Source organism: Eptatretus burgeri, chromosome 4 (genome assembly GCF_056783735.1).
Source record: "Eptatretus burgeri isolate ZD-2024b chromosome 4, Ebu_testis_v1, whole genome shotgun sequence".
Classification (NCBI taxonomy): domain Eukaryota; kingdom Metazoa; phylum Chordata; class Myxini; order Myxiniformes; family Myxinidae; genus Eptatretus; species Eptatretus burgeri.
Genome location: NC_140964.1, coordinates 135,120,732 through 135,134,202, shown reverse-complemented (window position 1 = coordinate 135,134,202; position 13,471 = coordinate 135,120,732). Strand labels below are relative to the sequence as shown.

Here is a 13,471-nt window from a genome sequence, read left to right as displayed (position 1 = left end):
GGACCGGCGGTCGTCGAGAAACGCGGTCACAGACAAACAGACAGACACACACACAGAGATTGCTGGAATTATACATAGATTATTATGCAAGTATTGTTGAGCCATGTGAATGATACGCTGTCTATTACTGCTTCGACCGGCTTCACTGTTTTAAGGAAACCATGTCTTCTTCTTCTTCTTCTTCTTTCGGCTCGCTCCCGTTAGGGGTCGCCACAGCGGATCAACCGTCTCCATTTCGCTCTATCCTCCACATCTTCCATTGACACTCCAACCACCCGCATGTCCGCCCTCACCGTATCCATGAACCTCTTCTTTGGCCTTCCTCTTCTTCTCCTGCCTGGCGGCTCCATCTTCAACATCCTTCTCCCGATATACTCCGCTTCCCTCCTGTGCACATGTCCAAACCATCTCAATCTCGCCTCTCTCACTTTGTCTCCAAACCGTCCTACCTGCGCTGTCCCTCTAATATACTCATTAAACCTTGAAACCATGTAAAGGTTTAAAGGAAACCATGTAGAGATACTAAATTGGTATAATTTAATCCTCTGAAGTGTGGACACAATACTGATTTACCTCGAATTTGTGAAACATGTCCAAAAAAAAAATCCCCCCCCCAAAAAAAATCCCTACCTACCTACCCCATTCATTGAGCAGCATGTTAACGGACATCCAACATTTATTTTTTTGGGCCTGAACTTCCACCTTCATCACCCTTGATGTACCAGAGTTTGTTCATGACATTAAAAAAATTGGGGTCTAAGGGATTCTACAGGGTGGTTGCCCCCCCCCCCAACGTATGTATTTGCTATCTTCTGCAAAACCACATACACAATTTTGATGAAACTTGACCACAACCTTTATCACCAGTGATGTACCAAAGTTTGTTCATAGCATTAACAACAAAAAAAATCCACAGGAAAATGTTTAAAAGCATTAAAACCTGAAATATGTTTATCACATCCTTGAAGGGGGAAACAGCCCACACATTTGCCTTGGCCCGAATGAAACATATTCTTACGAATTTGGAATTCGATTGCACACAACATACAGGTTCCTTTAGTCAGCTATGTCGATAAGTGCTTGTTCCCTAGATATCTCACCTTCCATTGTTTAAATGTTTAGAAATCGATTAGATGTGCTGCGGATCGATTTAATAGTTTGGGAACGAATAATGGAGACATCCCTCTCCCTCTTCTGCGAAGAGGAAGAAGAACCCTGCCGTCCCGTGATTCATGATGTCAACAACTCCCTCCCACCCGTGGTTGAGCGGGGGATGGAGCACGAGGGCATGAGTCATGAGTCACGCTGGGAGCGGGGGAAGGGCGGAAGAGGATAAGGAAGAGATCCTTTCTTTGTTCGTGTGCTGAGTTGGAGAAGGGAGTTGAGAGTAGTCATTCAGCAGACCTTCGGGTCCTGTTTGGCTTGGGTTAGGGTTGAGGCCTTCGGAAGCTTTTTGCTTCGGCTGGCTCAGTGAGCTTCGGCTGAGGCCTGGCTCAGGAGGAGGCTTTTTGGAGGCTTTTTGCTTTGGTGATTCAGTGAGCTTCGGCTTCTGCTTGGCACGGGAGAGCTTTTTGCTTCGAGCTGCTTTGTTTTGGAAGGAAGTTGAGCCAGTTGCTCGGCTCGAGCTGCGAATGGTGGCTTCTTCTTCTTCTTCTTGGTTCGTAGAGCTCTTTGTTCTCCATTTTGGTTCCTGGCTTGGTGCGATTCATCGCCCTCTTCTTGGAGGTGGTTCCTCGGGGAAGCGACGCATCGACGAGAAGGATTGGCACCTCGTCTCACCAGCACGTGTTGAGAAGCGCGGGAGGATTCGCGGGAGCTCGGGAAGGATCGCGGCTCACGGCCATTGGATCCAGCTCGCTCCCGCTGGAGCCCGGGTCCGAACAACTTGAAGACCACACGAGGTGGAGAGGTTCGAGATAGGCTCTGGGTTTCAGCTCACCTTTCCTCCAAGTTGGAGCTCGTTATTAAAGGCCTCTGCCACCATTTCTTGGGTGTGTGTGTGTGTATGTGTATGTGTGTGTGTGTGTGTGTGTGTGTGTGTGTGTGTGTATGTGTATGTGTATGTGTATGTGTATGTGTATGTGTATGTGTGTGTGTGTGTGTGTGTGTGTGTGTGTGTGTGTGTGTGTGTGTGTGTGTGTGTGTCTGTGCGCGCGCGCGTACGTGTGTCCGTGGGCCCGTCTAATAAGTACGAAATTGTTAAGTGCTTTGTGTGCTGTAAGTGTAAGTGTGTGCTGTAAGTGTAAGAAAATAAGTGCTTTGTGTGCTGTAAATGCTTGCATCGCATTTCGTATAGTCGGAATAGTTCTGCTCTTACGTGCTTCCCAAGTTCCCCATTTTTAATAATAAATACCCCAATTGTTAAATGTTTTCAGCTCGTCGCGTCGATTCTTTCATTGACTGAGCATTTCGTGTGTTGGGAGTTAGAAAGCCGTTGGTTTGCCGTAAAAGGGGGACATTTGGACCGACGGTGCTCGGCGATTAAGCCGCTCGGAACCGCGCACGGGACAGGCTTGCCTCGGCGGTTTGTTCCGTACGAGATCCGTCAAGGGTGGAATACCCCGGTAGTTGGATCACGTGGGTATTTAGGTGCATTGAAGATTGGCAATCGACCCTACCCCATGTGATCTGCCGATTGGCGTATTTCGGTTCTTGTACAAGGACCCGTCGCTCGGAGTTATCTGGACGGCGATCTATATTCCGGGCGATCGGTCGGGCCGACTCGACTTGCGGTTCCGTTCAGAGCGGTCGGTTGGCGGCCGAAGCCCGGCCCGTAACAATTGGTGTCAGCAGTGGGATACGAACCCCTCCCCCTCCGTAGCAAAATCCACGCAGTCGGATCGGGGTATACGGAGCAACCCCCCCCGCCCCCTCCCCCGTGTCCCCAAATTACGAGCATTATAAATTTTATTCCCAGCATGCAAAATGTTCAGCCAAGGCGAGTTGAGCCAGGTGGGTAGTGAGGTGGATGTAGAGTAAATATAATCAATGGTCGAGGACGCCATCGCCATACGGGTTGGACCAGTACCAAAAGGTGGGGAAATACGGCGATGCAACAATGTATTTGGTTCTCCGTTTTATTATTATTATAACTGCACCACGAATAGTAGTCAGTGGGAGCGGCCTGTGCAGGAACTTTTCCGGCAAACAAACTCGGAGTCGCAAGATGGCGGCGCGGCATGAGGTGTGAGCGGGCCGCTATTAGTAGCGCAACGAGCCGCATGGCACGGCGGGGGAAGCGCTCCCGCCCACCGGTTCAAACCACGGGGGCATGGCAGGCGAGGCAGGGCAACGGCAGTACATTGCAAACTGAATTGGACGAGGCACAGGAACGAATTCGGGGGTTGGAAAAGGACTTAGCCAACGCAGACTGGGTTCATGAGGATTATGTGCACACGGAAGTACAACGATTGGCCGATGCACAGGAACAGGTTCAGGAGCTGGAAGAGAACTTTGCCAGCACAGTCGAGGAACTACTTAAGGAAACGACGCAAGTAGATTGGTTGCGTGGGTTTTTGTTACAAAAGGCGAGCGAACTGAATAAAAGAAAAGAGGAGGAGCAAATTAATAATTCTCGGGATAGGAAGAACTTGGAGGAAGAATGGGAAAAAAAGGTAGAAAAGGAAAAATGTGAACATGATCGGGAATTGGAACAACTGAAGGAAGAGGTAAGATCAGGCAATCAGATAAGGGAGAGCCTGGAACAGGAGATAAAAAGAGGAGAGAAATATCTGGAGCAAAGGAAGGAAGAATTGTTGGAGAAGTCAAGACAGTTCAAAGAACTACAGTGAGAAATGAGGAAAGTAGAGGGGAGTACCTATGAGTTGGTACAAGAGAAGAGCAAACTGAACAAAAAAATAAAGGAGATGAGCAAGAGAATGGATGAAATGAGGAAGGAAGAATGTGAAAGAGGTGTGGAGACGAGAGGAATTAGAAAAGAAAGCTTCTGAGTTCCGGAAACACCAAAACAAAGAGACGGGATTACAAAACGAACTGATGATGTTGAGAGAGGAAAGAAAGACAACGGAGAATGAAACTTTAAGGAACCACACTGTGCAGATCGAACAGTTGGAAGCCAAAGCAAGGTTGGAGTGTGCGGAGATGAGAAAGGAATTAGAAAGAAAAGCTTCTGAGTTACAGAAACCCCGAAGCAGAGAGAGGGAATTACAAAACGAACTGAGGATGTTGAGTGAGGAAAGAAAGACAACGGAGAATGAAACGTTAAGTAACCACTCTGTGCAGATCGAACAGCGAAGGGGGCTCAGAGAGGAAGAACGACTCAAATGGGAAGGAAAATGGAGCCAGGAAGAAACAGAAATAATGAACAAGGAAATAAAATGTATGGAGACGCAGGAAATAGAAATAACAGAGACACCGGAGATAGAGGAGAGAGGGGTTGAAGTGGACGATGCTATTGACGAACACACACACATGGAGGTAGTGGAGGACAATGGGGGTGAGCTGGTGGAATGTGTTGGGACCCGATGCAAACAGCAGGATGGCCTCCTTCAGGAACGAGGGGAGGGACTGTGCCCCCTTGAGGCGGATCGCGACGAGGGGAGTTCGGTCGAGCCTTGCGAGGTAGAGGGGCGAGTGCTGTGAATGGGTGCACGCGGAGCTTGGGGGGTATGGAGACCCCGGGAGCGCATGAGGGAGCGCAAATCCCCAGCGTGGTCGTCCCTGTGTGTGTGGTTACGAGTGTGGTGAAATGCGTGCTGGAAAGCACGCATTGTGCGAGTGAAACCCCGTGTGCAAGTGTTATGACGTGTGTTAGCGATTCCCCGTGTGTGAGTGAAACCCCGTGTATGGAAGAAGAACGATGCGTGAGTGAAAAGGTGTTTAAGGGAGAAGCGCCGTGTGTGAAAGATATCGCGTGTGTGAGGTCGCGGTATGAAAGAGAAATGGCGGTTGGTATGCGAGAGGGCATATTCGCGTGTCCGAGTGCCATGGTGGAGTGTGTGAGCGTCGTGGCATGTGAGAATGTGCACGTGAGAGTGCGACAAAGACTGTGCTTGACGAGGGACAAAGGACGTGTAGCGGCCGCAGTGGTTTCGAGGACCGTGCCGGATTGGAACAGCAGCGCGCGCGGGGTCCGTACCGTGCTTCGCACGAGGCCGCCGCATGCGCACCTGCGCGAGTGAAATCCGGTCCGGAAACATCTGCGGTGGATACAAGCCGATCCCGCGGGACGGAGAGAAGCTTGGCTGGATTGTGAATTTAGAACGGACGGGTTCTCCCCGCGAGCGTGTGTGTGAAGCTCCGACGAGCAGAGCACATGTGTTCACGTGGGGAACCCCTCGAAACGCGAGGTTTGCTTTGGATGTGCAGGGTGACATCGTGGCTGCATGGTTGGAATCCGGCAGGAGGGAAATCCTTGCTGGATGTTACCGTCCGAGAGGGATGAGGTGCGCGAAGCGCGAACAGCTGCCATGGCATCAAGGGGAAAGAGCGCAGGTTGCGAGTTACCGCGCTGGTGGGCGCATAGAAAAAAAAAAAAGAGAAAAGCAAGCCTCGCCACTTCAAGTGAACAAGATCCCCAGGCAAGGGTGGAAGACCCCCCTGCTAGGGGGCACAGGAACTACTAGTTAGGGGGATGGGTTAGCGATAGACTGGATTTGTGGGGACATGGGTTGTTTGTTCCTCATGGAGCCCGTGGAATGGATAAGTTAGGGGGGATTCTAGTTTAGATTCAGGAAATGGGAATTTTTGGGGGATTTTTGGAGACATGGACAGACTGGAAATGTGTAGTGGAGACGTAGCTTAGCGATGTAGAGTAAATGGACCGTGCATGAGTTTTAAGGGATGACGAGGGAGCACGAGTTAGTCAGGGGATTTAGTTAGAAGGATGGCAGTATAGAGTGTTGGTGTGAGTTGTGAAATGGAAAGTGTGTGAGGAATCAGTGTGGGACAGCGGCTCCCTAGTGTGTGAGTGGAGCGAATGTGGTATGCATGGTGCAATGACTGATTGGGGGGAGGAGTGATTCCCACCCAAGTGACCCGGGGTCAGTTCAATGTTAGTTAAATTTACCAACAGGAGGTCGTTTTGTTGGTGCCGAGAGAAGGCACGAAACCCATTTGGAGGGGTGCAGGAGTTCATGGACCGGCTGGGAGCATGGCTGTGGAAAGGTGAGTTTTGTTTAGTGGGCACCCCGGGCACCGGACTAGTCGGCCAGAGTAGGCCAAGGGCACAAGAGGGGCCGGGATAGTGTAGTGGGCACGGGTGACCCGTCGGAAATGGGACCCATAGCGCCAGAATGCCACAGGGGCAGTGTAGTGGGCACAGGCGACCCTAGGAAAGGGACCCAGGGCATCAACACGCCACGTGGGCATCAGAGGGGGGCAATGCCAGAGAGGGCAACCCCCCGCGTTATAGGGAGCAGCTAGGCTTGGAGGCAGCCTGCGGGCCTGGGGGTGCCATGGTTAGAGTTCGGCAGAGGGGGAGTTCCTGCCAGTTGAGCCACGTTGCCCAGCCAGGAAATTGTGCGAGGGCACAAATGAAAATTTGAGGGCAAGGCCCAAATTTATAATTGACACCAACACAGGTGATGGGAATCATGGTTTTTAGAACCGATAGTTTTAAAGTGAGGCGTTTTTGGAAAGCCCCGGGGTAGTTTCAGGTGTAATAAATGTTAGGTTAGAAAGGACATGTACCCCTTCGCACCATCCATCCCTTCGCTCGTTGTCGGCCGCTGGACCCACCTTGGTAGATTGCTGAACTCTGAAGAGGCCATTCTGAAGCTTCATTGGGCCTCGAGACAGGACACTAGTTTCTCCCTATTCCCCTCTAAAAAGGATTTTAGGGGTTGGGAGTAGGCGAGGTGGACATTATAGGCTCGCCAGACAATGACGATAAAGTGGGTTAGGGAGACAATTATAAAAGGGAAATAAAAGTAAAGAGGGGCTAAATTTTGTTGTGTTTTGTGGCAAACTAAGGGAGTGGGTATGGACAGAGACAGGCAAAGGCGATAGAGTCGGGGGAGACAGTGGGCTCGGTCCGAGCCTGCCTTCAGTGCCGCCGGCACCACCGCACTCCCTCCAGACCTGAGGAACCACACCAGAGGCCGGCCAGCTTCACCTGCCAGCATCTTGTGCTGCAGCTGCCTGTTCTGCATGGGCTTACCTTGCCATGCCTAGTTTGCCTGCCTCTGCCATGACCCCATGCCTGCTAGCCCTTGTTTGCATTTGCCCCTGTGTCCATCCATCACCATGTGTGCCAGGACCATCCAGTTTTGCAAGGACGGCCCTGCAGGCATCCATCATGTTCATTTGTTTTTGCGACCATCTCCATCCACTCCCCTGCACCAATGATTTTGTAATGACTTTTACCTTCTCCCCTTTCACAGATCACAGGTCCTGGGCCATGGTTAAGTAATTGATAAGTTGAGTGAAAATTGTAAATACATGGAACCTCACCTGCATGTTTGTTTTTGCGCCGGCAATTTTAGTTAAGTTGTCCGAATGAGTCTGTGAGAGTTTGTTTAGTTAGTTACGCAGCGCATTCGGTTGTTCATTTTTGGGACACGTAAAAAGAAATGTCGCACTCAGGGATCCGAAGGTAGAACGTACTAGGGGAAAACTTACACATGCTGGTCACACGAAAATTTGACGACTCGGGACGAGTCTGTAAAATGGGAGGGGGTCGTGTTACGAATTTGGAATTCGATTGCACACAACATACAAGTTCCTTTAGTCAGCTATGTTGATAAGTGCTTGTTCCCTAGATAGCTCACCTTCCATTGTTTAAATCTTAAGAAATCGATTAGATGCGCTGCGGATCGATTTAGTAGTTAGGGAACGAACAATGGAGACAATCCTCCCCCTCTTCTGCGAAGAGGAAGAAGAACCCTGCCGTCCCGTGATTCATGATGTCAACAACTCCCTCCCACCCGTGGTTGAGCGGGGGATGGAGCACGAGGGCATGAGTCATGCGTCACGCCAGGAGTGGGGGAAGGGCGGAAGAGGATAAGGAAGAGATCCTTTCTTTGTTCGTGTGCTGAGTTGGAGAAGGGAGTTGAGAGTAGTCATTCAGCAGACCTTCGGGTCCTGTTTGGCTTGGGTTAGGGTTGAGGCCTTCAGAAGCTTTTTGCTTCGGCTGGCTCAGTGAGCTTCGGCTGAGGTCTGGCTCGGGAGGTGGCTTTTTGGAGGCTTTTTGCTTTGGTGATTCAGTGAGCTTCGGCTTCTGCTTGGCTCAGGAGAGCTTTTTGCTTCGAGCTGCTTTGTTTTGGAAGGAAGTTGAGCCAGTTGCTCGGCTCGAGCTGCGAATGGTGGCTTCTTCTTCTTCTTCTTCTTCTTCTTCTTCGTTCATGGAGCTCTTTGTTCTCCATTTTGGTTCCCGGCTTGGTGCGACTCATCGGCGTCTTCTTAGAGGTGGTTCCTCGGGGAAGCGACGCATCGACGGGAAGGATTGGCGCCTCGTCTCACCAGCACGTGTTGAGAAGCGCGGGAGGATTCACGGGAGCTCGGGAAGGATTGCGGCTCACTGCGATTGGATCCAGCTCGCTCTCGCTGGAGCCCGGGTCCGAACAACTTGAAGACCACACAAGGTGGAGAGGTTGAAGATAGGCTCTGGGTTTCAGCTCACCTGTCCTCCGAGCTGGAACTCGTTATTAAAGGCCTCTGCCACCATTTATTTTGTGTGTGTGCGTACGTGTGTCCGTGGGCCCGTCTGATAAGTAGGAAATTGTTCAGTGTTTTGTGTGCTGTAAATGTTTGCATCGCATTTCATATAGTCTGAATAGTTCTGCTCTTACATGCTTCCCTCGTTCCCCATTATTATTAATAAATACCCCAAATTGTTAAATGTTTTCAGCTCGTCGCGTCGATTCTTTCATTGGCTGAGCATTTCGTGTGTTGGGAGTTGGAAAACCGTTGGTTTGCCGTAAAAGGGGGACATTTGGACCGACGTTTCTCGTCGATTAAGCTGCTCGGAATCGCGCACGGGACAGGCTCGCCTCGGCGGTTTGTTCCGTACGAGATCCGTCGAGGGTGGAATACCCCGGTAGTTGGATCACTTGGGTATTTAGGTACATTGAAGATTGGCAATCGACTCTACCCCACGTGATCTGCCGATTGGTGTATTTCGGTTCTTGTACAAGGACCCGTCGCTCGGAGTTATCCGGGCGGTGATCTATATTCCGGGCGATCGGTCAGGCCGACTCGACTTGCGTTTCCGTTCAGAGCGGTCAGTTGGCGGCCGAAGTCCGGCCCGTAACAATATATTGCACTTAGGATGAGGGGACCCTTTGTCCTGTAAATGGAAGTGCTTGCTTGTAATCAAAGTACGAACTAAAAGGACACTCAGTGGAGCGCATACCTCTGCCACGTCCTGCCTGATCCACGAGAACATATCGGCCCCAATATATTTTTGAAATATCATACTATATATCGTTTTTAGCCCTATCTCTCTCAATATGCCTGGTGTTGGTTTAATGGTTAGGGTGGTGGACTTTGGATCCTAGGGTCCCGAGTTCAAATCCCGCTCAGCTCTTGCATTAATACCAGGTGAGGTTAACTTGGCCTGTCATCCTTCCGAGGTTGGCAAAATGAGTGCCAGCATGCTGGTATAATGTGTCGGAGTGGCGACCCATCCAAGATTGTGTCCAGTAGCCAAGGAGACTGCTTAAGCAGCACCAACGCTTTGCACAGAGTATGGTCCCAATCTCCTCTCCTGCTCCTCTGTCATTGGTGAAAAATCACTTTGAAAAATAAAAAATTCTCGTATCCAGATCTTCACCAAAATCGAATCATTTTGTCATGGTCACACAACCTAACTTTCCACTAAGTTTCATCCGAATCCGTGCACAACTTTTTGAGATATCTTGCTTTACATTGGTTTTGCCCTCTCTCAATGGTGAAGAATCACTATAAAAATTAAAATTAAGTAATTCTCATATGCAGATCCAGATTTGGATCTTCTCCAAAATCCAATCAATTCTTCCTTGTCACACACCAAATGTGTCCACCAATTATCATCCGAATCCGTCCACGACTTTTTGAGATATCCTGCTATATATTAGTTTGCCCTATCTCTTAATGGAGAAGAAGCACTTGAAAAAATTATTGTATCCAGATGCGGATTCGGATCTTCACCAAAATTCAATCAATCCTTCCTTGTCACACACTTTACGTGTCCACCAAGTTTTGTCTGAATCCGTCAATAAATTTATGAGATATCTTGATATATTGTTGTGGGCCGGGTTTCGGTAGCGACAAACGACCACAAGGTGGAGCAGTAGAGCCGTCTCCCACCAAACACCCGTAATTTAGGTCGTGACTCTCGGACAACTCCGAAAGGTCACAGGTCACTTAAAGACCGTGATCGCCAATTATCTGACGGCGTGCGGTAGGGTCAATAGCCAAATTTCAATATACCTAAGTACCCACGTCGTCAAATTACCGGGGAAGTCACACCCTCAATGGACTCTGTCGAACCAGGTCGCTCTCGCGACCTCGGTCCAGTGTAACCGAGCGGAATTACCAGAGTCCGTCGGACCCAATGACAACTTACGGCACCGACGGCCTCATTATTTCTCAAGCCCGCACCATGCTGGGTCAATGGTAGAAATGACAGGCAACGAACTGGAACATTTAACAATTGGGGGTTTATTTTTAGGGAGGGGGACACAGAGAGCAGAGTTATCCGAATAAAAGAAATGCAGGCAATGTACAGTGAGCGAAAAGCACTTAACAATTCTACTTAACAGACTGGCGCCACACACACACACACACACACACACACACACACACACACACACACACACACACACACACACACACACACACACACACACACACACACACACACACACACACACACACACACACACACACACCTAAAGAAATGGTAGCCACGGCCTTTATTTGGCCCTTCAGCTCAGGAGGGAAGGCGAGCTGAGGGCAGGAGCCTACGCTTGCACCTGTCCGCCTCGCGCGGTCTGGTCGAGACGAGCTGGTTCGGGGGGGGGGCACTCGAACCCACACCTCCGTCGCCGTACCAAGCACGACGCAACGAACGCCAGCCAGCACGAGAACGGACCAGACGAGATGAGCACCCGCGGTAGACGAGAACGCCAGCAGGCAAGACGAGAACGCAAGCAGGCGACGAGGATTCTTCCCCTTCCAACAAAGGCAAGCTGAATGAGAGCAACACGCTTATTAATAATTTGAATGGTGGTGCTCTGGGCAAGCTTCATGTAACGATTAATCTGCACCTGCTTCTTCTCTCCTTCACGATGGCTCGCCACCTTCTCTTATCCTTCCCCTCCCCCGCGGGTCGAGGGAACCGTTCTGAGGAACTCGCCTCGGGATTGGACGAGGGGTTGTCGGGCAACTCGTGGCCGCTCCTCATTGGTTGGGCCGAACACTCCATCTGGCTAAGGCGGAGCCAGTCCTGAGGTGATGAGCTTCCTGATTGGACAAGGGGTGGAGTCGGAGCTGAGGCGATGAGTGAAGAAGATTTGTTGGTGGTGTGCAACTTCAAGATGTAAAAAAAAAAAACTAACAAAAAAGAAACTTCGCAGCGCACATGTAATTCCAATTAGACAGAAGGACGGGACCCTGACTATAAACACATACTTATTGAAATAACTGAACTGCGAGGGCCAGGGACTGCTGTCTGTTTGTGTGCAAATGGCTTCCAGATTCGTAACAATATATCATTTTTGGCCCTATCTCTCGATGGTGAAGAATCACTTAAAAAATTATAGTAGTTGGATCCGGATTCGGATCTTCATCAAAATTGAAACAATTCTTCTTTGTCACACACCCAACCTACCAGCCCACTAAATTTCATCCAGATCCGTCCAAAACTTTTTGAGATATCCTGCACACAGACAGACAGACAAAGAAGAAGAAGACGTCGTGCAGAGCACGACACTTGCAAAATCCATTAAAAAAAATTGACCTCAAAAATAATTCACTGGTTGAATTCATTGACCTGATATGAAATATAAATCCTCTTGAAATTTCAAGTGAATCTCGGATGAAAATTGAGGATTTTAGAAATACCACCTTAGTTGTTGACCTTGGGCCTATGTTGACCTTTCGACCTTTTGATCTCAAAAACAATAGGGTTTTTCCTTTTGACAATCTCTACCATGTGGTGATGTTTCGTTAAGATTGTGACCTACAGGCGATAAGCAGACAGTCAGACAAACACAATAACCAAATCGACTGACCAATATACTTGAAATATCTTCGATTTTGCAAGTAACAAACAAACAAACAGACAGACAGAGAGGGGTGAGAGCATAACCTCCTTCACCTTCAGTGGTGGCGGTAACGAGTGGGATATGAATTCCCATGCTCACACATTGTGACCGGTGTTCTGCTAATTAAGAGACTGAGGAACATTGAGTGATATAATATGTAGTTTTGCTAAGATTTCACAAAGTCTTGGTCAATGTTTTGTTTGAATTAAAGCAATCGTTGGAGATATCCACGAACAAGGACCGGCAGTTCTGTAAACCCCTAACCCTGTCCTTGTGGAGCCCTATTTAACCGAGGATGTAATCTTGGTGGAATGTTAACCAGGAATGTTTTATTTTGTCCCCACACAATGTTTAGTTTTACCTTCTGGGATTATTAATTCACCTCCTCGTTTCACCTCCTCATTTAGAGATAAAATTGGATTTACAAGTTAATTATAAAAGGTTTCTGGTAGTTTTGTGGTTAAAAGGAAGAATGAGGTTTAATCCTCGTTGTAGGAAGTTTAGTGACGATGTGATTATTAAACAATGTGGTGAATAAAACAAAACGAGTGAAAAACACCTCATTAAATCAACAAACATTGAATAAAAACTCCTTAAACTTTCCTTCATTTCCGTCATCGAGGAACAGAAAATTATTATTTTATATTTAAATTAACGTTCACACATCTTTCTCGGTGTTAATGAGGAAACTCCGAACTCACCTCTTCCTCAGAAGATCCGACCCGACCACGAGGACCTTGGTTCGACCACGAGGACAGAGAACCAGGAAGAGGGGAAGAAAGATAAATAAATGGGGAATCAGAAGGAGGAACTCCCGACCAAGCTTATCTATAGACCCGACCGACCACCGTGCAGATTGTTGTTGTTGTTGTTGTTTTTTTTTTACTGAGGGAGGGCACACTCGCCTCTCAGCCATCCAGCCTGGACTCGAATCCCGACCCCAGTTATACACTTCCATCCTGGTGTTTCACTTACATGGTGATTCATCAATGTGTGTGTTCGTCCCTTGAATGGACGTTGAACTCGACATCCTGTCGTGAAAGACTTGGGTCAAATTTCCCCAAGGCTGACCCGATGAGAAGATGGCATTCATGGTGGCCGTTAACATCATTACACTCATTAATCCTCAGCACCTTAATCCTCCCAACATAAAAAAAAAACCTCTGATAAACCAATTTGCAACCTACAAACAAATATATTTACAAACATGGTTCATGTAGTGGAGCAGCAGGGCCACCAAAAGAGGAGATACCCTCACCAGC

The 13,471-nt window shown here is 48.8% G+C and overlaps 1 protein-coding gene across 12 annotated transcripts in view; it reads right to left on the bottom strand.

Annotated features, from left to right (window-relative positions):
* LOC147029178 (uncharacterized) overlaps positions 1-13,053 on the bottom strand; it is a 48,813-nt gene extending 35,760 nt beyond the window's left edge. For 2 of the 12 annotated variants that reach the window (XM_085876385.1, XM_085876390.1), the window contains exons 1-3: positions 12,911-13,053; positions 11,211-11,406; positions 10,917-11,132 (exon numbers count right to left, since the gene is read on the bottom strand). Coding sequence is in view for 3 of the 12 variants with exons in the window: in XM_085876384.1 (XP_085732510.1) it covers positions 11,774-11,791 (18 nt within the window). In the remaining 9 variants the exon portion in view is untranslated. Of the gene's footprint in view, positions 1-1,100; positions 2,838-10,832; positions 10,857-10,916; positions 11,133-11,210; positions 11,407-11,773; positions 11,822-12,910 lie in introns of those variants that run through there. The other 10 variants (XM_085876392.1, XM_085876384.1, XM_085876389.1 and 7 more) reach the window with 7 other exon arrangements.
* Between the last annotated feature and the right edge of the window lie 418 nt (positions 13,054-13,471).